The 22,922-nt window shown below is 39.5% G+C and overlaps 1 protein-coding gene and 1 long non-coding RNA gene across 2 annotated transcripts in view; both read right to left on the bottom strand.

Annotated features, from left to right (window-relative positions):
• The window catches only part of LOC149091898 (uncharacterized), a 56,876-nt gene that overhangs the window by 14,029 nt on the left and 19,925 nt on the right, over positions 1-22,922 (bottom strand). The window lies entirely within an intron of this gene.
• LOC149091899 (uncharacterized) lies at positions 1,366-17,465 on the bottom strand. Its single transcript, XM_089257466.1, has 3 exons — positions 17,221-17,465; positions 11,348-11,855; positions 1,366-1,491 (listed from the first exon to the last, which is right to left on the bottom strand). Exons 2-3 carry the CDS (start codon positions 11,739-11,741, stop codon positions 1,469-1,471), a joined length of 417 nt encoding a protein of 138 aa, XP_089113592.1. The 5' UTR covers positions 11,742-11,855; positions 17,221-17,465; the 3' UTR covers positions 1,366-1,468.

The raw sequence follows: 22,922 nt of genomic DNA, 5'->3' as shown, positions 1-22,922 counted from the left end.
AGCATTATTTTAATCATTACTATCCTACAGATGATTTATGTTTTAGTAACTATTTAGTAAATAGTTAAGTTAATAGTTACTAGTAATAATTGAGTCATAACACTTAATTTTATTTTATATTATAAAAATTTAAAAAAGGTATTGATTTGATTTTTATATAAAAAAGGAAATCTGTTATTATTATTTTTGATTTTTATCATACAAATTAATTTAAAAAATAAATAATAACTTTCTTTAAATTACTAAAAGAATAATTCTTTATTTTTAATTTTCTGCTATAAAAATTATAGTTGTGACGTGTCTGCTATTTACTTAAAGATATGCCAATAGCTGGCATATGTGTTTCTACTTCTTTATTCTATTTCTATTTGTCTATTAAATCGTTTCTATTTTGTTGTTCAGGCATGAACATATGAATATACGATGATCGTATACATGCCTCCGACGCACTCAGCGACTAGCAGGTAGTGCGCTGTGATAGCGATAAGGGCCACATGTACGGACTGCATAAATATACAAATGAGGACCAACCCTTGCAACCCCAGAGTCAGATTACGAAGGAGACGAGCGCTGAGCCTTACAAACGCTGCGATAGCATAAGATTAGCTAATAGACCGGGCTCAGAAGAATAAAGATCAATACGAAACTAAACACCATCATAGTCAAGTGTATTCGTTCATTGTTATTAAAAACAAATTTCAAGCAACTCGTTATATTTTACATTAATAAGTATATAGTTCAACTTGTTTTTTAATATTTGACATATACAGATGCTAACTGAAGAGACTTCACGATTGACCAACACGAACTGAGGCATTCGACTGAACTATCATTGCTGTAAACGGTCGCTCCGACTTCGTAGAGTAGCCCGAACCCACTCATGGCTTGCGCTCTACTCTTTGGCTTTGCTCAAAGAAATCTGAGTTAACTTTTACACTCGATTATAAAATGATTAATACAAACACAAATGAGGAATATATCTGCTAATTGCCTTGTTAAGAAAATATATATAAAATATGTAAATCACTAAATCCCTGATAAAATATTATTTGATAACCCTTTCAGTTTCAGTTTCTGCAACTGCAGTATAATCACAAAATTATTATTATAAGGCTATGAGCTATAAGCAGTTGCCAATCTAAGGAGCGACCACTTGGGGTACCCGCATAGCGAGAGCGACTCTTTATTTACAGCAGAGGCATGGCTAATGGAATTATAAAGTTTGAAATAGTTTGGAATGTCTTGCAAGTTTGTTGTGAGCTGAGTTCAAGCTGCGGATGGCAAGAGATTACAAAACTCGGCTAGAGCCTGTAGAGAAGCCAATGGCTAACTCAAGTGATGTGCGTTAATCTGATCCAACTTGACCAATCGCATCGTGGGTCCGCTCTGATGCTGTTTGATAGCTCACATATCTGAGCCCCCATGGATATGATAAAAAGCACTTGATTGCCAACGGCAATGCTGGAACCTATTTTTGGTGTAGCTTTGCAGCTATAAATAAAAACGCAAGGGATAAATAAATAAAGGAAAAATAAATAAATACAAGTAATTGAGTGCAGTCAACAATAAAAGTGATTTCTGCTTGTGTGGCCATGTGTGTGTGTGTGTGTGTGTGTGTGTGTGGTATTGTCTGATTACAGTTAAAATACAATAACACGCACACTCACTCACATACATATATGCATGCGCTGCTAGGGAATAGAAATAGCCAAAAGGCAAAGCAAGGACGTCCATTGATAACATCCAGAGGAACAACTTTGTTGGCCTGTCTCAACAGGATCTGCTGCTGCTGCCCCTGCTGCTCCTCCAGCTGATGCCATTTCGCTCTTTGCCATCTCCGCTGCTAAGTGTGCTCGTCTCTCGCTGTGGCCATAAACTTTTAAAGTTCGCAATTCAATTTCAATTTGCGCAACAAACGTGTGCATCGCATGCTGTGTCCGTCCGTCCAGGCGGGCTCATGGATTGCGTATACCCACACATATTTATTTACACATATATACACATACAAACAACGTACAAATCGTAATAACAATAATAAGAGCAGAACCTCTGGCAGCTGCGGGCCAACTGCCATGCCCAATCAAGTTGCAAAACATGTAGTCAAAGTGCAAGTCCTGCTTGAGGGGGGCGGGGCGAGCAACGAATTGGCGACGGGGCATGCCATAAGTTGTAGAAATCGCCTGGGTGGGGGCAGTGCCATCAAAATCGTTGCTGGCCAACGCATAAATTTGATTTGTGTTGCACATAAAAACGCAAAGAGCGCTAAAAAAAAGAGAGAAAAGTGAAAAGGGAAAGGAAATAGCTGACACAGAGCGGCAACATTTTACGTGCTTCGTCGAAAGGGACCTTCCTTCCTTTTATTATATATCTAAGCAAAGCAAGTAATTACAATCTTATTAAGTTTGCCATGCATAAAAGCAGCACCACAAATTGATTTTCACAGAGCAAGCAGAGAGGTTGAAACTGTTTCAATTACATTATTATGAAGGTTTTTGATAATGTTTTTATTTTCATTTTAGATATAAAAATGCAGTAAGACAATATAATTAAATGCTTACAATGATTAAACTATACACAGATAGATAGAATTAGAATATATGAATTAAAACTATTCTTAGTTTTAGTTGAAAATTAAATTACTATACACTATCTTATACTATCCGGATATATGTACATAGGTACTTCGCTTACAGCGTCCGTACTATTATTGCGAAGAAAATTTTGGCTAAGTGTGGGGGATCATTGAGTAAGGGGACTTTACTGTTGATATATTTATTTATAATACTGAGGCAATTTTTGCTGTTGATTATTTCAATATATTTTGCGCAGAATTTAAGTTATCCTTTCATTGTTTTATATAAGTATGTAGATATACATATATTCCGATTTTCAAAAACTAGTCAATATGCAATAAAGACATAATTATATATTATGATTTATCTTCAGAAAATTGTCTACAGTCAATATAGATATAATAGTATTAATATTTTATAATATTATTATGTGTTATTATATTTTTTTATTTTATTATCATTATATATATTATATATCTAAAGATATATAACGTAAAAGCAGACATAGCTAGTATGTCACATAGTTAGTCCTTTACTCTAGTCTATCTGGCTTTCCTTAGAAATATCATTGATTACATTTTTCTATTAAGCGAATATTAAATTCCTATTTATATTTTATAGACAAATAAATACCAAATATACAATTGCCTAAATTTCGACAAAAAGTAAATAAACGAGGGCAGACAAAATCTCCTGTGCCTTTAAGCATATGTTTTTCACATTTTCATTTTTCAATTATCGGTTTACAGCTACTGCAAAGGAGGCCATAAACCCACTAAGGGCACTGTCGCATGCCCGCCCAGTTTTTGTACGCCTCTTGCGTGTGCGTGGGCTATATCGTTCGAGTATTTGGCTAGCTTATAGGGCGCCACACCCATTGCGAGCTCACGGCTAAGTCAAGCCAAATGCAATGGAGCAAAAATAGTTTACTTTGTAAGAAGTGAGCGAAGCCTTTTCAAGCAATATTTTCTATTCCGCATTGAAATGGAAAAAAGAAAAGTTTTATAGGAAAAGCGGTTTTGTATTGTGGAAACTTTGCATATTATCTATCGGCTCCATTCGAAGCACTATTAAATGAAGTGCTGTAAAATGGGTAACAGTCAATTGCTTATATGGATTAAAGTCTTATATTGGAAATAATTTTACTGGACTTGTAGCCCTGACAAATACGGCAGCCCCAGGGCAGTGCTAAGAGAGAAAATTTGCCACAAGTTGCACGAACAGTCCGACGCTGAGCAGAGCTAAAATAGCCACGGGCAAATAAATTATGCAAACTGAAAATGCGATTCACAATCAGGGCACAAAGGCGCAAACTGGCAGTTCAGCTGACGGGGGTCCAGTGATAATCGGGCCAAGAAAAGCTTTTGGTAAACGCATTGCTCGGGCGCTGGAAAACTGTTGCTCGCCGACCAGCAAAAATGCGATACGCTCAAAGGCATTCACAGTGGCTGGTAATATTGGCGCCACTCCCCATTCTCCATTCTCTGCTGCCAGCTTGCCACGCAACAATTTAATAAACACGCCAGCAGCAACAGCAGAAGAAGAAGAAGAAGAAGCAGCAGCAGAAAAAACTTTGCTGAGTGCTAAACAGGCGTTGGGAGTGCCCCACTCACCTGCACCGCCCGCTGCAGGTGAGCATAAAGTTAGCTACTTGATGGACTCGTGTCTGGCTGAGCCTCAGTGCATTCCTGAGAAGGTGGACTTGAAAGAAATTCTCAACTTTAAATTGAAATTCGTCATTTTTATTTATTTCGGCACCCATACACCTACCTACATCAAGGTGTGGCCACACTCGCCAGGTGCTTAATGAACGGTTTCGCCACACGTACCACTCGCACCACTCGCACCACTCGTACCACTCGGGCTATAAAAAGAAAAGTTGCCTATAAAAAATATCATCAGCCGTGTTATTGTTTCTGTCTGTCCTCGCTCTTTTTTACTTGTTTTTTTCCTTATTTTTCCTTTTGCTGCCTCCTTTTCTTCGCCTTCGAATGGTCATGGGAAGCGACAGGCGCACAGCGTAGGCTTCGCCTTAAGTTACATAAAAGTCACCGATGATTGCCATAATAATTTATCAGGGTAGCTCTGCCTGGACGTCGCCATTGCCAGCAGTTGAGAAAGTGTTTGGTAAATTGATAAAATATTGCTGATGCTGACAGCCGATGTGTATGGAGCATGAAGTACGCAATACGCCCTTGATTGATGATGCAAATGCTACTCCATCGGCGGCCTTCATATTTAATTAGGTCGAGTGCGAGGCTCCATTACGGCAATGAGAGGGCATCCACACTACTTAAATGCCTAATCGGCTGATTGCAGTCCATGGAACATCATGTCATTGCATGCTAAACGGTAAATGATCGATATAGGGCAGATTGAAGCCACTAAATTGCACAGAGTGAATGTTTCCAAGAAATGGCAAAGCCTCAAGGGTTTATTTATTATTGAATGAAAAGCTGATTGAAATTTTTCTGAATAGAATCTCGCGTATTAAAATTTTTGTTTAAATGCAGCAATATTTTATTTTATTTTATTATGCAAACCATAGAGAATCGATTGAAATTATATTGAATACAGAGCGTGCCATGATCTCTATCAATATATGTATGTATACTGAGTGGACTCACTGTACGCGAGTGTTTGAGTTGCCATTGCCAATCGCCTTTTGTTGATTCGATTGTGGAAATGTAAACAATTTTTTGGTTTCCTGTAAATCGCTGGCAAAGCAGACACAGGCACACACTCACACACACATTGCAATGCACACACAGCAGATATATACATACATTCACACGTCAATCGAGTTGCTTTTTAAATTAAATTTTTTTCGTTGTTCGTTTTATTTTCTTCGAATTTATTTTTTGTCTTCCTTTTTTTTCATTTTGATTGCGTAAAATAAACAACAACAAGCTGTGGGAATACTGTGAAACTGCTGCTGCTGCCCGATCTCAATCGTGCCGATGCCGACAATAAAATAAATATGATACCAGCCGGAATAGACGGCGGGCGCACTAGCCAAATATACAAAGAGCGCGGCGATTGAAACAACTTTCACTTTTCTATGGCTCGGTCGGTCGTTGGGGGATGGGTTTCAATTTCCCTTGATTGAAGTTATCTTTGCAGCACGCACCGAAGCACCTGGCGAGTCCGGAAACGATGGCAATTAAATTGATTGCAGATACCATTAGGCCTGGAGAGTAAGCTAAATGTTTCAATTAAAGTGCCTGAGCTCATTTTCCATGATTGAATGCTTCAAGGTCTTTGCCAACTGCTCTGTGGCTCTGAAAACTGTCACTCAGGTGACTTGATGGGATAAGCAGCGCTTTAGCCACAATCTATTTACATTTTCGCCTGTTATGGCAGTGGCACATTAACTTTTAATTGAATTGTGAGCCATTGCTCACGCCCCCTTACCGCGCCCCCTGCCCAATCCTTTCGGCAACAACTATGCTGGCAATTGGCGGCGCCATTTCGGCAAAGCTAACGACTTCCCGTTATGGGAACATTTCAATTTCCTGTGTCCTGTGCGAAAAATTAATACCAAATTCGAAACAAATTGCCAAAAGTCGAGCTGACTCGAGGTCCTTGCCAAATGACAGCCAGCCAGGAAGTAAAGGATGCTAGAATGTCAGACAGTTGGCCTGGTCTGGTCTGGCTTACTGCTGCTGCTGCTGCTGCTGTGTCCCCACTACAGCTGATATATAAAAACATTTTTACCAAAATATGCCCGCAAACCTCAACAACATTTCGACAACGGCAGCACATCAAAAACTTGCTGTAGGGCGTAGCGTGGGTGAAAAGGGGGCGGGAGACGGCGTAGCCAAGAATCCACTTTCTACCCGCAACATAATAATGAATGTGTGTATGGGTGTGTGGGTGTGTGTGTGTGTGTGTGAGCTGGCCGAGCTGAGATGGCGTTGGGTGGCCCTGTGTCTGGCATTTAGCAGCATAGCAGAAAATCAATGTTACCAACAACAACATGGCCAAATAACAACATTGACATCGTGTTAGAGCAGCAGCAGCAGAAGCAGGAGTGGGAGCAGCAGCAGGAGTCGGAGCAGCAGCAGCTTGAACAGTCACCTTGTGGTTCGCGAGTCAAGGAATTTGTTTCAGTTCTTTTGTCGTCTTAGGCGCAATTTAAATTTATAAGCCATAAGACTGCCGAGCGGATATTCCAGCGTGCATTGTACGCATTGCCCGCTTTTATGGCAGCCAGCCATGCCATAAATTAAATGGCCCTGCAATAAAAGCCAAATCAATTTGAGCGTAAAATCGATTTTCACTTTTCTCGTTTCAGTTTTTCCATGCTTCTGCCTTGCCCATTGTCCCAATCAATAAATTCTGCAGCAGTTAACGCTGTTGGACCTCAACTGCAACAGGTTATGGCCGCGTGTAGATTCGCTACTAAATCTGCGCCACGCAACCAAATGGCATTGCGATTGCCGCCTGCCTGATTAATGCGAGCCAAGCTCCGAGCTGAGCAGCAACAAATGGCACGAATGAAGTGTGATTTTCCCTCTAATTGAAGTTGGGCCTGAACTGCGCTTGAAAGGCACTCAGACAATGCTCTAATCCTGCTTCTCCTGCTGCTGCACTAACTGCGTATCTAAGACTGTTGCAAATGCAAATTCACTCAGGATTATTTAATGCTAGTTTCTCGTCGTAAAGTTGAGTTGTTTGCTTTTAATCAACGTCCATTGTACATTGCACTTGCCAGCTTACGAATCACATCTGACTGCCTCTGGAATATGTCTGTATATATCTCTAGATATTTATACAAAGAACATAGCATTGCCGTTTGTTTGCCAAGTTGACAAATGCATAAGCAAGCTTCAATCGAGGCATTTAGAATCGATACTAGCCTACATACATACATATATACATATGTATCTACAGAAATACAACTCTCCAACCAAATTGAAATCAATGTTGAGCTCGTTCGCTTGGAAATCTCATATCACATTGTGTCTATCCATTGATTATAATTGCCTAATTACCTGGCATATGCTTCCAGAGTAATTAAACAGAAAGAGAAATACGATTCTTATTGAAATCAATATAGAGCTTCCACCAATTAGTCCCATAAAATGCATACCATTGTGTCTTCCCATTGATTTGCCGTGTAATTATCAAGGATATGCAGTGTAATTAAATATTATTGTCGATTGAAAATTGATAGCAATGCAACATTTTTTTAAAACTGCTTACAATTACTCTTAAACCTTATATCTCTGTCTTTTCCCGTCGTAATTGCTGATTAATTATTAAGGATAATCAGAGTAACTAAAAAAGAAGTAGACAAACAGAAATAAGAATCTTATTCAAACAGCAGAAGAAAGCCGTCCAGAAATCTTAAATCTTAATCTCAAATCTCATTTCATTGTGCCTTCCCATTGATTTGAAGCTCAAGAGTAATTATCAAGGAAATGCAGAGTAATTAAATAATAATTATAGAAACAGTACTACTTCTCTTTTGTAAGACTCAATAAGATTAAAAGCAATGCAGAGGTTTCTCTCTCTCAAAATCCCATATCTCTGTGCCTTCTCATTGATGTGTAATTGCCGAGTAATTAACAAGGACTTGCTGTGTTCCATTCGAGCCGTGTGATGTCTGCTAATCAAGGATGTTTTTCATTCCAGCCTGTCATCGTTTTTAATTTGCGCATCTATGACAACGAGCGACGACTGGAGCGAGGCTTGTCCAGCAGAAATGGCACTGCTTGGTCACTGGGGCATACGACGGGCAGCAACTAGTGCAAATTGTTGCCCATCTATTCACATCTGGCGTTGACAATGCCATTTCCGGCCAACTGCACGAAAAGTAAGTGAAGGTAAAGCTGAAAACGGTTCGGTATTCCTTTGTAGGCTGGCCGAGTTGTTTCCCCTGGCTGTCATGGGGCGCCAGCCCATTTGCCCGTTTGCTCGCTTGCCTTTTGACTTCCGCCCCGCCCAGTGAGGGGGAGACATTAGCAATTAAAGATTAAAAGTAACAGAAGTTTGTTCCCGAAACTTGAACAGTTGCTCGGGTCTGCTGAGGCCGACGAGGCCGACGAAGCTGGCGAGGCTGGCGAGGCTTATTAATAATGCTCTAGGGGCGCACATGTTGCAGCTGGCACGGCTACTGTCTAGAGATTGTTTTGCCTTGCTTTCGGTGCAATTTTAATTGCATTATGCCTGTGGAAATTGCAGTCCTGTTGCGTCTTGGCACACACTGAAGTTTTAATTGATGTCGCAGCTGATGCACTTGGCGTCCAGCTAGCGCGCTCGTGCATCGGCCCGGATGCGAGCGCAGCTCCCAGTGTCTCCTTGTAGCTGGACGATTTATCATTCGTTCGTTTCCTTTGGCTCACTTTGCTTCGCTCACTTCACACTCTCCTGCAGGGCCTGCAGGGCCTGCACCCATCTTGCCGTGGGACTACAATGACAGTCGTTCGCATCGACAAAACTTTAAATGACATTTTAAATGACATCGTTAAAGAGCGTTAAGTGCTGTTCAACCAGCAGACCAGACCTTAACTAACGTTGTATATAAATATGTATAGCTGTATATGTGCACATGTATAACTTATAAATAGCTATCGCGCACATTAACATTTCAGCATTCGCAGCGTTTGCATTTACCGACCGCAATTCGCATTATTGCAAATTAATAATTACACTGGCCAACAGGATTTGGTGGGCAACAAAGAGCAGTTTTGTGGATATGAAATTTGAGTAGAATAGAAAATCCGACTAGCTCTATCATATAAATATTATCCAGATTTACCTCGCTCTCTTCACATCTGTAATTATTATATGAGCAGATGTTTGTCAATAGATGATATATGGGTGGTAGAAAGAGATTTGTTGTTAAATTTAAAAATGAGCTTGAAGTGGAGGAGTGGTATTTTAACCAACTATAGTATTGCATTGCATTGCATGATTATAGCTGTCAATTTATTCAGGGTCGGAGGGCTAGCCACAAACTCTGATTTTTTTGCTGTTGCCCTGTGTAATTGAATGCCGATGTCATAGATATTTTTTGTCAATCTCTGTGCTGCTGAGTTCCGCACTGATGATGTGTCACGTGGAGGGTGGAGTATCAAATTCAACTGATTTATCGCTGAATTTAAATAAACACATGCCATTACACGCGGTAACATGATTCGCGTACATTGCCCAATTTGATGGATTTGCATGCCCTAAGTGTATCGACCTGCTGCGTGCCACATTCCCAAGCAGCAACAACAACAACAACAGCAAGAAAATACAATCGAAGTTTATCTTTTAGGCAGGTCTAAAAGTTGCCAAAGAGCATTCATTTGGGAGTGAATATGTGGGCACATTTGACGCTTTGGCACGTGAGTTTTCGGTTACAGATTCGGTTTTTGTTCTCAGTACAGATTTTGCTGTTTCAATACGTTTTGATGCGAACTGAAAATCGCACTTTCATTTGCTCCGGGGCTGTGTGTGGATTCATGCTGCCCGCATGACTTTTCTCTCTGAATTAATTAATTTGCAGCTGTAGAAGAATATTTTTTAAAACAATTAACAATAATTGACCTTATGCTTAATTAACTTTCAGGCAAATATTTGCTCTATTGAATGAACAATTAATTGAATGTATTTTCGGAGTATTTGTTGAGGGCTAAAACTTGAATTTAAAATATTATATTATACATGATAACTAAATTAATTTTTAGACCAAGTGAGGAGAGGTAAAACTCTAGATAAATATAATGCTGATGCTTATCTGTTTTATTATCTACAGTCTAATCTATTCTTTACTCTCTTATTAGTTTCATTAAACATAATTCACTTAATTGGTTTAAACAAATTTTATTGTACATCTTAAAGTTTTAAGCAACGCAACGTCGCACCCTCTTCGTGTCGTTATATTATACAAATATTATTTATAATCCCCAGCAAGCCTTTGACATTTTTATCGGCTATTTCACAGCGCGAAAAATCTTTGCAAAGTCGAAGGCAGCGCAAAGACATTTAATCCCCAATTAGTCGCATAAAATGGAATGGCAAGAGCATCAAAAGCAGACAGCATCGTATAATTTACAGAGAAAACAAAAGTATAAATAGAACAATACTACGAAAGTTACGTTGGGCAAATCAAAACTTAAAAGATGTGTAAGAGATGGATATATTAAATTTATAATATTGATAATTTAGCTAAAAGAAAATTGCAAAAATTTAGTTTTAGCTAAGGGAAAGTTATGTCTGGGCTAACCAAATCTTAAGTCATCAAGAGCTGGCCCTAGTATCATGTATCTCGTATCTTGGCAGAGTATTTCATAGTCAGCATTAGCCGTCTCCCATATTCTCCCTTGTAATTGTGAACAATGAACAAATATGAAAAAAAATAAAATAAAATAAACACTGCGTACCTGCACAATTGAGACGGAGGACAATGTCAATTGACGACCTTGCTCACAATGGCAGTTCGACCCCCACACACACACACACTTATACAATATGCAAAAAGTATATATATATATTTATAGAGCTACGCATTGAAAACGAGACAAAGGAAAATACGACGCTGAGAAGCGCAACGAAAAAGGAGCAAAAAATATACAGAGACCTAATTGACTGGCAGAATCCTTTAAATCTCCTCACAGAGGCAACCAGCGCTCTCTTTTTTTTTCTAGTGCCATCAGACACTTGTTGACCTTCGTCCAATTTTTAGCATTGGCGAATGGATTTTGGTTTGCTATTGTTGTTTTTGCTTTTTTTTTTCGGTTTACGTTTTTTGCTTGACGCATTTGGGAAAATGTACTCACCGATTGTGTAGGTGGCGCCGTCAACAGTAAACGTCGCCGCTTTGCATTTTTTGAAAAAACGCGATGCGAAATCCAGTGCAGAGTTTTTCAAGCTCGAGGAGACGCGACGTATGGGCGAGTCCGGGCAGGATGTGGCTGCCATTGGCTCTTCCATGGCCAGCGCACAGCTAGTCACCGTGTTGTCGGCGTTCAGCCGCGCAGCTAGCACAGATGTGGCCATGGGTGGAGCAACAACTGCAACAGAAGTTCCAGCTTCCATTGCCATCGGAGTTGCTGCCGCTGCCTCTGCCTCGGCCTCTGCTGCTGCTGCTGCTGCTGCTGCTGCTGCTGTCGAGGTAACTGGCGTGGCTGCACCGGGCGCCACACGGCGTGGTGCATTCGACAGGTTCGACATTTTGCACGCCCGTTAGATTTTTGCTTTATGCTCGCCTGCACACTGGACACTCTTCACTCCTCCTGTTTGGCACACATTTGGTCGGGCTTCTTAAATATGTTAGACACTCAAAGGCTGCGCATGGAAATCGGCCATTAAATCGCCGTACAAAATCCAACCCCACCCAAAGCCAATCTGCTGCAATTAACTGAGCCAAGTTGACAGCCCGACATAGTTTGCCCATTGCGAGGGTGGCTTTGACAGTTCTTCGACAGTTTTTGCACTATATGCAAGCGATATTGATTCAATGTACGCCAATTTTATTCAAATTACTTTATGCACTCAGAAACTAAAATTCCGACTCTGGTCAAATACTATATATAGTTTTTATCACTTTTTTTCAGCTAACTCTTAATAAAGTAACTCATTTTTTAGATATATGTATATAAACTTTTGCCTGGAAATATGTGTATATAAATATTTCCGCAGTTTCAGCTTTACTTGTATAATCTAAGCCCTTAAGCCTCTTTTACACATGGCATGCAATAGGAGCCGCAAAAATAATTATGGGGCTTAAGATTATTTAAACATTGTTAATCCTGCTTAGAAATTTAGGATGCCTTCAGCTGCCCCCTCACTGACTGCAATTTCAATTTGCTGCATGAATGTTTAAGAATAATTGAAATTGCAAAAACTCTCATACGATGGTGATGATAATGTTGATGCCAATGATGATGTTGATTGCGCTCAATAAAAACATTATTATCAGAAGTACACATACACACATACGCAGCGAGATAGACAGGTGAGGCGGCTGTGGCAAGTAATTTTAGGCAACTGATGAAATTACACTAGAGTTGTTGTTGTTGTTGTGTGCCTGGCATATGCCTCAGTCTAAAATGCGACGAATTAAAGTAAATTGCTTGGAAATAACCGCTATAACCGCTCACACTCACACAGAGAGATGGTAGACACCCAGGCAGACGTACATACAGATAGACAGAGAGAGAGAGAGAGAGAGAGAGAGAGAGAGAGGGAGAGAGACAGGAATAGACAGAGAGGAACGTACAACCACAGCTGTATAAAACAGAAAATGAGTGGCTTTCGGTTGCTGATTGTTCAAGTATCTATTGTTGTTGTTGTTGTTGTTGTTATTGTTGGCTGTGGCTGCCTATCGCCAGCGTATTGTGATAATGGCATTCAAATGTATACATTAAAGTCTGCCAGAGCCGGGGCACGGGATTCGCTCGGTAAAATGTGGCTTCGGTTGCCCAGTTTGCTTGCTTATCGCTCGCCGCAGAGGAAGGCGTCAAAAATTGCCACATAAAAATGTTAAAATGCCGCAAATGCTTTGGAAAAGACAATAAAAATAAATGTGCCTGAGCGGAAAGCACCAAAGACAAGGCACCCACGACTTGATAAATGCTGTGTTCCATCCACTGCAGTAGTTGGATTTAGGGCGAGCGATGCAAGCGAGCGATGATTACTTTGCCCGTTCATATACTTTCAGGCAGTCTATAAATTATCTGTAAAAACTCGTCCAATAGCATAAGAGCTTATTATGAATGTGTCTAATATTATTATGATATGTATATAAGATTTATAGTAGATGAATCGAGTTAGTCAATCTAAGAGTATTTAGATATTGCTTTTTTCTTTTTTAAAGATTTATAAAAGAGAGATATATATACATATATATTTTTTTATTATTATATCTGAGAGAAAGTTAGTATATATCTTCAAGAATTTTTCATTTATTTAATTTATAAAATAACTCATATATATTTATTTTCTATTTTTGTTTTTTGTTTTTTTTTTTTTCAATTCTATTTCCACACTATTTTTATACCCTGAACCCATTGAAAATGGGAAATCAGGGTATAATGGTTTTGTGAAAAGTATGTAACGGGCAGAAGGAATCATCGCAGAGCCCATAAAGTATATGGGAGTAAGCGGAGCGCGGGCCTATGCCTACATGCGGATGCATGTATATGTATGTATGTGTGCATAAAAGAAAGGCAAAATGATTAGAATATCAGATTGGAGGGTTCAGGGTATGTCCTAGTCGATCAATCTCGACTAGAGCCTTCTTACTTGTTCTATTCTTTTCTACTCAATTTTTCATCTAGTATTTCTGCGTATTAATTATCAAAACCATTCCAGAAATAACCTATCCGTCTAGAACAAAATGTATTCCAAATCAAAGTGCTTCACGAGTAGGCAAATTATTTGCAATTAAAAACTCGTCTGCTGATATTGTAAATTGCAGTTAACTGTAAACTGGACAGCATTTTATTTACTTTTATTGTTTGTCTCAAATTATCTTCAATTATGCGGCTCTCATTGCGAGTACGTGTAATTTGTGTACATATATTAAAAAGTGCGACTCATCGGATGCGTTGCCTACTTTGGGGCGTTGCCGAATGCTCAAAGGAAACTGTCAAGAATTTGCTTGTTTGAAGGCTCGCCGCGCTCATTACGACGCAGCCACGCAGTCAAGGCCTCGGCAATATATTCACTGGAATGCGAGGACAGCATCACGTTTCATATAGTATATTCTCTGGATGTCTGTCTGTCTGTCTGTGCCCGTCCACAGCTGTCTATATGTCTGCAACTGTCTGTAAATGTCGTCGTCTCATATGAACATATCATGGCGTGGGAATTTTAACACCTTGTTGCCATATAGTTCAAGCAGTGCGTGCGTGTGTGTGTGTGTGTGCGTGTCGATACGGTAAAGAAGCACGCGAAAAATTGTAATGCGAAGCCATTATGGATTTTTTTTTCCTCTCTTATTCTCTTTCTTTGGCTGCACTTGCTGCTCCTTTGGCAACTTTTACCGTGTTTTTTTTGTTGTTGTTGTATTATAATAAATTGTAGTTGGACGCCTTTCAGCTCGAGTGTTTAGCTTTTCGCTGAGTTTTGGCTTGCCCTTGGCCCTGGCTTTGGCTTTGGCTCTACCTCGCCAGCCCAGATTCATTGTGCACTACTAATTAATACCTTTGGGCGCTTAGGGGGAGTTTGTGTGTGTCTGTGTGTGTATGGGGTGCTCATGTTTGTAGCTAACTCGTAAAGCTCAGTGGCTTGGATAAGCCGGATTGTCTTTAATTTTGGGAAATTCATTCTAAAATATTTAGGTCGCAAATACCCAGAGTGCAAGGTCACGCCATGCCCGTAATCGGAGTAGATAAAAGGCGGCGCGTTTTATTAAATGAAATACAAAACAAAACAAAAAATGTATAAATTTAGCAAATTAGACTACACCACTCAGGCAGCCCGACTAGCAACTTACCAGAGACGGAGTCGAAATAATTTAATATTTATATTATCTAAAGACGCTATCTATTTATGCATTTGATTTGATCTCGTCAGCTGCTAATGCCAAACAACTTTTTAGGAACTCCTTTTCAGACCAGTGAACAAACTCTTTCATTTTGAAGGCCTACTGGGTATATTTAGAAAAAAAAGAAGCGGCTGCCCATCGATGCCAACTGCTGCTGCCTTTGATTTGCGTCGAGAATAATCAACTCAGTTGGAAACTTTTGCCCGAGCCCTAAAATTGTTTTAGATACCCAGCGAGAAGTATGTCAAAATAAAATTGCTGAGGAAGAAGAACTGAAGCAACAGGATTAGCAATAACAACAGCAGCACACACACACACACACACACACACACACACACACACACATTTAATACCAGAGTCAGATTTAAGGCAATGGACAAGGGTTAAGCAAAGGCAAATTGCAAATTGTCGTTTAGGCCAAGCAACTTGTCTGTCTGTGAGTGTGTGTATGTGTGTGTGTGTGTGTCTGTATCTAAATATACATGCACATATACACATATAAATGTATACGCACGTATCTATGAAAAGAAAAATTTGAGCGGCTAAGAAATATAAACTTTGGGTGTATTTTGTGGCTTAAGTGTTGGCAGCAAACAGCAACAACAACAACAATAATAACAATTGCCTGCTCTTTTCGTAAAGTTCTCTCATGTTGATACTTCACTGAATAACAAAGTTTAGCCCGAAGATAAATTGGATTTTTATTAAATAATGAATTTAAAAACATTTTTAATAGATAATATTATTATAATAATTCTATAATATTAAAATTCTATAATATTATTATAATTTTTTTTTAATGATATATAATAATTGCTCTAATAAAATATGCCAAAATTTTATATAATTATAATTATAATCATAAATAATAATTTTAGTAATTAAATTTATCTACACTTTATATAACTATTTGTTTGTACACAAATATCAATTTATTTATGGTCTCTATTGACAAAACAAAAATAGTTAAGGCAGAAAGAAAAAAATATATAAGCAAACAAGTTGCCACATAAAAATAGACAAAACTTCAGTTATTCTTGGCTGAAAATCAATATTGAGCGCTTGTAGAGAAAAGGAGAAGCCATCAAAATAAGTGAAATGGGCACAAAAAATGTTATCAGCCCTCGATAACTAATTGTGATGTATGTCTGGGCTGAGCGATGGCTTTTATTTATTGTAATCAGAATATGTTTGTTTGGAAATTATCTTATGCAAATAATCAGTTTTGCAGACTGGTGTAATGCTCTGAAATTGTATTTAGCCACACGCTGCGACCGCTTGCCCAAAAAAGGGTTGCCCAAATAGATTGACTGAGTCAAAAAAGGGTCAGAGCCAGGCTGACGGGGCTGGCGGGGCTTGATTTGAACGTGCCACGCCCAGGGCGTATAAAAAATGACGAAAGCAAGCGCTGAAGCCGACGCTGTGGGCGCCGTGGGGCACGGCTAACGTGCCCCCGTGCTCCATATCATCATCATTGGGGCAAAGTGTTAATCCGCTTTTGTTTTTGTTTGGTAGCTGGTTACAAAGTTGCCTTTGGGTCTGTGGGTCAGGTGACTGCTGGGCATTTCCGGGGTGTGTCTGGCAACACGCCGCTTTGTGTACCGTGTGTGTGCGTGTGTATCTATCTTTGTGCGTGTGCGTGTGTGTGCCTGTGCGTGTGTGTGTGTGGGCTTAGGTGTTGGCAGACCCATTTGACTGCTCTTCTCAGATTTATAGCAGTCCTCGTATTATTGTTGCTGCTTTTTGTTTTTTGGATATTTGTTCGGGTTACGTAATTGCAATTTAAATATGTTTAATGTAATTTAGTTGTCTGTCTGTCAAACTTTCCCTTCTGCCCAGTGGCACGCTCCATGGCTACGGATTCGGACCAAAGAACAAATCGTTGAACAAATATTGGTAATTAGCATTAATTCCGCTCGCCTCACTTCGAATAGGCAACAGGTTCACATTTATCAGAGCTAAACGGGCTGCTCTTTGATTGGCTCATGGCAACAAGTTGGCTTGGGCTGTGGGATCGGTGGAGCGCTTAAAGTTCACTTCGTCTAAACTCGAACACTCGAGCACTCGAACATTTGCTGCGATTAAATCTTTTGATAGTTTCATTAATTTCACACACCAAGGCACTCGTGCACTCGCACACTCACACACTCAAGCACTCACACGCAGAGGCAACACGAAAACTTCGCGAAGCATAACGAAACGATTCGTGAATTATATTAACAATCGTGCTGGCTTCCTGTTGCCTGCGCTGGCTACCTTCCGGCAAACGTGTTGCCAATCAACTGGCAGCAACAGCAGCGACCAGCAAATCACTTCCTTGGCTCCAAGTCCTGCAAGAGAGTGGAAGCTCTGCAAGAGCCACATTGCATTAAGCGATACTGACGAAAGCTCGCACCAAAAGAGAACGATAGAGACACAGAGCGTGAGCTGAAAGAGCGCGAACAAACGTTGCTCGTAGCAGTTGGCATTGAAATTAAATTGAGGGTCCCAGTCGTGTTTATTTGTATTGCAAACAACACTATATATATACAGCATATATACAACCTTCTTCTAACTAAAACTATAAATCAGAGAGTAAATAATAGTCTTTAATATAATTTAATAATTGTGGGATATTTGGCCAACGTTTAATTAATAATTCTTCCATGATTTCTTCTCCCATTTGTCCCTGAACACTTATCGGTTGCATCCGCTTGAATATAATAACTATTGATTTACAGTTGTCTTTGGCTGTTACCTTCAGCAACAGCTGACTGGCTAGCGCTCTCTTTGAATGGCAAGCTTTTCACCACACGCAAGCACAACAGATGATGCCGCCGACAGCCGCATGATGGCGCCACTGTTGTGCGAAGAATGGAATGTGAATGGTGCGAAAATTTACCGCATTAGGGATTATATACTTCTTAAAACCAAAAACAAAAAAATTCACCGATTTATAAAATTTAAAATTGCAATATATGTGTTTTTTCAAATTAAAAAAAAAAAAATTGTATTCATTTTTTTCCTTTCTCTTATTGTATGTACAAGTTCATCTGCTATCGAGAATACAAATAAATGAAGTTTCTTTTAGCATATTCCTGAAAATATTCGACAAACTATAAGCTTCATTACTTGAATGAGCTACAATAAATACTTCTTTAATTTAAGTTTATGGACCTACTTACTGAATATTTAAAGCGTTATTTATATATTTATATTTAGTTGGTAAACGCTGGGGTCGAATCGCAAGCGGGATTATTGGTTGGTAAAATATTTGGCACGCCAAATCTCAGCGCCTCGTCTCGCTCGGCGAAAGATATATATTGACAAATGCTCTAAGCAATGGCAGACGAGCCCTGCGTAATTTATAACGCCACAACTCAGACGTGCCTGACAGAAAAGGAGCAGACGATGGTGGTGCCAGTGCCCCAACTCTGCCCCAACTCTGTCCACCATTCCCACGTGCCCTCCGCGCAGATTCTGCAGGTGTTTAGCTATTTATGCCTTGTCACACATACCACTTCACACATTTTATTACATGTTCAGGTTCCTTGCATAAGTATATGTACATATGTACATATGTATGTATGTGTGTGGGTGTGTGTGTAAAACAAAGCGCTGTGTGAAGCGGAGCGAACAGCGCTCGTAAAGGCTTCGACCCCAATCCAAATGGCAAACCCACTTTATCATTTCGCACGTCTTACACCAAAGTGAATAGAAATTCCAGACCAAATAAATGTGCATATAAAAACAATTTAAATATTTCCTTTATTGTTGTCCATCGTAGTGATTTAGCTTTAATTCCAATTTAATTTTCAGCGTATAAAGTAATTGTATTAAGTACTTGATATAAGCTATATTTTTCATTTAAAAGACATTATTCAAATGCAACTATGTTAATATATTGTACGTACATTTCTCTCAAAATTATATTCCCATGGGTAATTACATCCAATGTTCTGCCACATTCTCTCTCTCACTTTTACACTCTCACTACTATGACTTCAAATAACTATGAACTATTCGCGTGACGCTATGTTAAATAACTTTTTGTAGAGAGACAATGAGAGAAGGTATGTAAGTAAATCAAAAAGTCACATTAACTTACGCATACACACACACACACATCCATACAAAATACTTTTTGCTTCCTTTAACTCAACCACATGGCTAGGTAAAGAGCAAAGCGAAACAAAACAACAAAAAGACAGTTGCCAGTCGCTCGCTAATGAGCTCAATAAAGTAACAATGCAAACGCTTGCTCTCTGAGCGTGAGAGTGAGAAAAGACATTTATTTGCAGACATCGTCAAACAGTCGACAGTTATTAGCGAGCTATGCTCGCTCGTGTGATCGAGCGAGATACCCGCGGCTCTCATTTTGTAAGGCGTAGTGAGCTTGAACGAGAGATCGGCCATTTATGCTGTGCTCCTGCTCTCTCAAATGCTAGTATGTGTATGCATGCATGTAAGCAGGTATGTGGGATCGAAGCAGAGATTCGATACCTACATCAGTCCTTTACATGTATGTGTATAAGCAAGCATAAAATACACACACACACACAATTGTAAATATATTAGCATATATGTGTGTTCAGTGCGAAAAATTTGCTGCCAGCTTAAAGTCTTCTGTAATGCAAATCAAAAATTAATTACAATAAAAATCGAAATTAATGCCACAATTATTGGCATATGGTAAGTACTATTACAGAATCGACTTCACTAAAGCAACATTGATTTAAAATTAAATATTTTACAGCCTCGTTGTTGACAGTCATTTGTAATGGCTTACGAAGCATTCTGCAAAGTTTCAAGTATGCAGTAAATTGCTTCGCTTGTGGCTTTGCCATGCGATGTGCGAGTAGTGAAAGGCAAAGATTGTTTACAGTATCGAGCTGACAAATGGCCATCAGGGAAAATAAATGTATTTACACACATACATACATACATACATACATATGTTTGTATGTCTGTAGTCAATGTGGATTTGCTAATAAGCATAAAGTGGAAGCTAAAGGAGGACTGAATGGCTGGTATGTTAGGAAGCCAAGAGTCTACTTATCTATGCAACTTTCACTATATATCTTTAGCTCTATATATTGTTAAATATCACACGCACACACACACACACACACATCTAGAAATGCACACATGTATTTGAAATAAGCTGAACTCTGTATGTGTAAGTATATGGGGATACTTGTGTGCTGTATTTTCTACAGACTATCATGACATTTGAATAATGTGAGCACATTTGGCATTTTATTATATCATCAGGCATTTTGCTGATGTGCTTACCAACCTACACCACACCCACATGCCGTTAGCTCGGCACGACAAGAGCAAGACGCAGCAACAACAACAACAACAACAACAATAACAACAATGCGAGGAGCATCTTGAGCTCTCGTGATGAAATTAAACTGTGACTCGCATTCTCTGCTGCTGCCTTTTATTTTGCCTTCACTATTATATTCTCATTCATTCGTCTCATTTTGCAGTTGCTTGGCATGGCCACGCCCCTGGCCTCCTTAGCGTCTTTCAAACGTTTTCATTTTGGTTTTCTTTCTTTTTTCTTTTTATAGTTTCACTAAAGAGCCGAGTAAAATTCGCCTCTAATTACCACATGGAACAAACTTGTTCATTGTTGCGCGCATAACAAATAAAAAACTTGCAACACGTAAACTTTAAATCACAATGTTAAGTTTACACAGCGTGTGGCATTCGCAGGAGACACGGCATTGTATGCCGACTAGTCAAAGGGTTCGCTCTTTCACTCCCATACGGCAGGCCTATCTCAGATCTCTCTTGTGAAAATATTCCACATGCACAATGTAGTTATGTTAAACGCACGACTGAGTTGTGTTTCGCCTTGGCTTTTTTGAGTGCTCGCCGCATGTTCTTAACAATGCATTGAAACTTTGATTGCAACCATTAAAAAAGCCAGCGCAAACTTGACGTTTTCCCAGCAGAAGAAGAAGAAGAAGAAGAAGAAACCCCAACTGAAATGGGGAGCATAATGAGCATAGCTCGCCGTTCAACTGCAATGCGCAAGGTCAGTCAAGGACGACTTACAAAAATTGCTTCGTATTTTTGTTGTTTGTTTACATTTGTGGCCGCGCATTTGTATACCCTATGTTATACTGTTTTATATGGTTGTGTGTCCTATTATATGTGCTATATTGTATATATATAAATATTACATGAAGCTGAGGCTCTACGTCAGAATGCAGGGTATCACATAGTAATTCACTGCCAACTATAGCACTCTTCTAGTTCTTTTTTTTTTTTAATTTCGCACAATAGGAACGCAGAACTGTTGCTCAGCCCACATAATATTCCCAACTGTGACAGCTACATAAATTAGAGCTTGCCCACGACTCAGCGAAAATGCAGTGGATCCTGCGCATTGCAAAAACTAACGAGTCTACGGCAAAAACGAGTAGAAAATAATAATTAACATATTTCACAAAAGAAAGAAATATGTAAACATGATTCAAGATTGTAGTTTCGAAAAAAAAGTGCTCTTGATTGAATGAATAAAATATAAGCTCAGAGATTGTTGCACTCCAAGAGTCACGTCACAAATTGCAACAGGCCCTTAAAAATATGCAACAGAATCGATAAGACTCAACCTCATTGTCAGGCACAAAATGATTTTAGAGGCTGCGGCTGGCGCTCGGAATTGGACTCTGCTAGTTGGCTATAGCCTCGATTTATAAGAACCTCCACTCGGCGCTGAATGGCTCTGCTCAGTCTCAGCTGACTTGAAATTCGCAAGCCAGATATTGATTTTGCTTACTAGCTGAGGCGACAAACGAATGTTTATACATACATACATATTATATGGGAATGTACATTTTGACGGCATCCCATTGTTGCACAAATTTAATAGAACATTTATGAGTCATTTATTGACCGCTCATTATGCGAGCGTCCTGCTCATGACCCAGCAAATGAGCCGCACAGCTGGCAACTTCCTCAACGGCCTGGATTCAAAGGGCAGAAAGAGCGAGACAGAGAGAGAGAGAGGGCGAGAGAGATGGGTCCAGGCTGACTGCTACATTTTATCGCAAATTAGCGGAAATTATGCAACGATAATGTTGTGTAACGGTTGGTTATGCTGACTTTCATTTGCTGAGGTCCATTGATTTTCCTGGATGCGCTACACAAGTAATACGCGTAATACGACTTTGCTGTGCTAGTACATAAATATTTATTGTTGGCATTCGGTTTGATAATCAATAATTAATTACCAAAAAATATATGAGCGTAAAAAAAAAACAGATGGTTCCTATTTTAATAGCTCTACTATCCATAGAGATTTCTTCGACAGTCATGCTAGGAAACGGCATGGCAGTCCACGAACGTGGAATAAAATTCCATAGTATTGTGCCATATCATATTTTGGCATGCGCACACGTATTCGCTACTAGCAAATATATTTCATATTTATAACATAATTCGATATAATGCGTGAGAGAGAGAGTTAGAGAAGCAGGCAGAGTAAGCACAGCGCCAACACACATGATGGGCATCATAAAACCTGAATCAGTTTTTTGGGCCACATTGCGTATGTGCCCAGGCCAACAACAAATATTAATACTGACCACAGCCAGCAACAACAACAACAACAACAACGTCGGCAATAAGGACTCGTTAAGAGCGATAACAATGAGGCAGACAGTAAGGCAAGTGCCACCAACATACACACACACACCCACACTCATACACATCCACACACATACATCCACACAATGGCAAACAGCGAAACGCACTTTGCTCACTGAGGCATTAACATCTGTTGTCTGTGCGGACTGTCGCTCTTCCCCTCTCTCTCCCACTTCTACTCTCTATCTATGGCTCCAAAATTGGAAATTTACTAT

Source organism: Drosophila navojoa, chromosome 3 (genome assembly GCF_054131105.1).
Source record: "Drosophila navojoa isolate 15081-1374.11 chromosome 3, UAZ_NAV_1.0, whole genome shotgun sequence".
NCBI classification, from domain to species: Eukaryota; Metazoa; Arthropoda; class Insecta; order Diptera; family Drosophilidae; genus Drosophila; species Drosophila navojoa.
The sequence above is the reverse complement of the archived record's forward strand: the minus strand, read 5'-3'. Positions and strand labels throughout refer to the sequence as shown.

Coding starts and splice junctions, on each gene's coding strand:
- LOC149091899 (XM_089257466.1), bottom strand. CDS start 11,741: ATGTCGAACCTGTCGAATGCACCACGCCGTGTGGCGCCCGGTGCAGCC. Junction 1,492..11,347: donor CGGCGCCACCTACACAATCG/GTGAGTACATTT, acceptor TTTTATTTATAG/CTGCAAAGCTACACCAAAAA.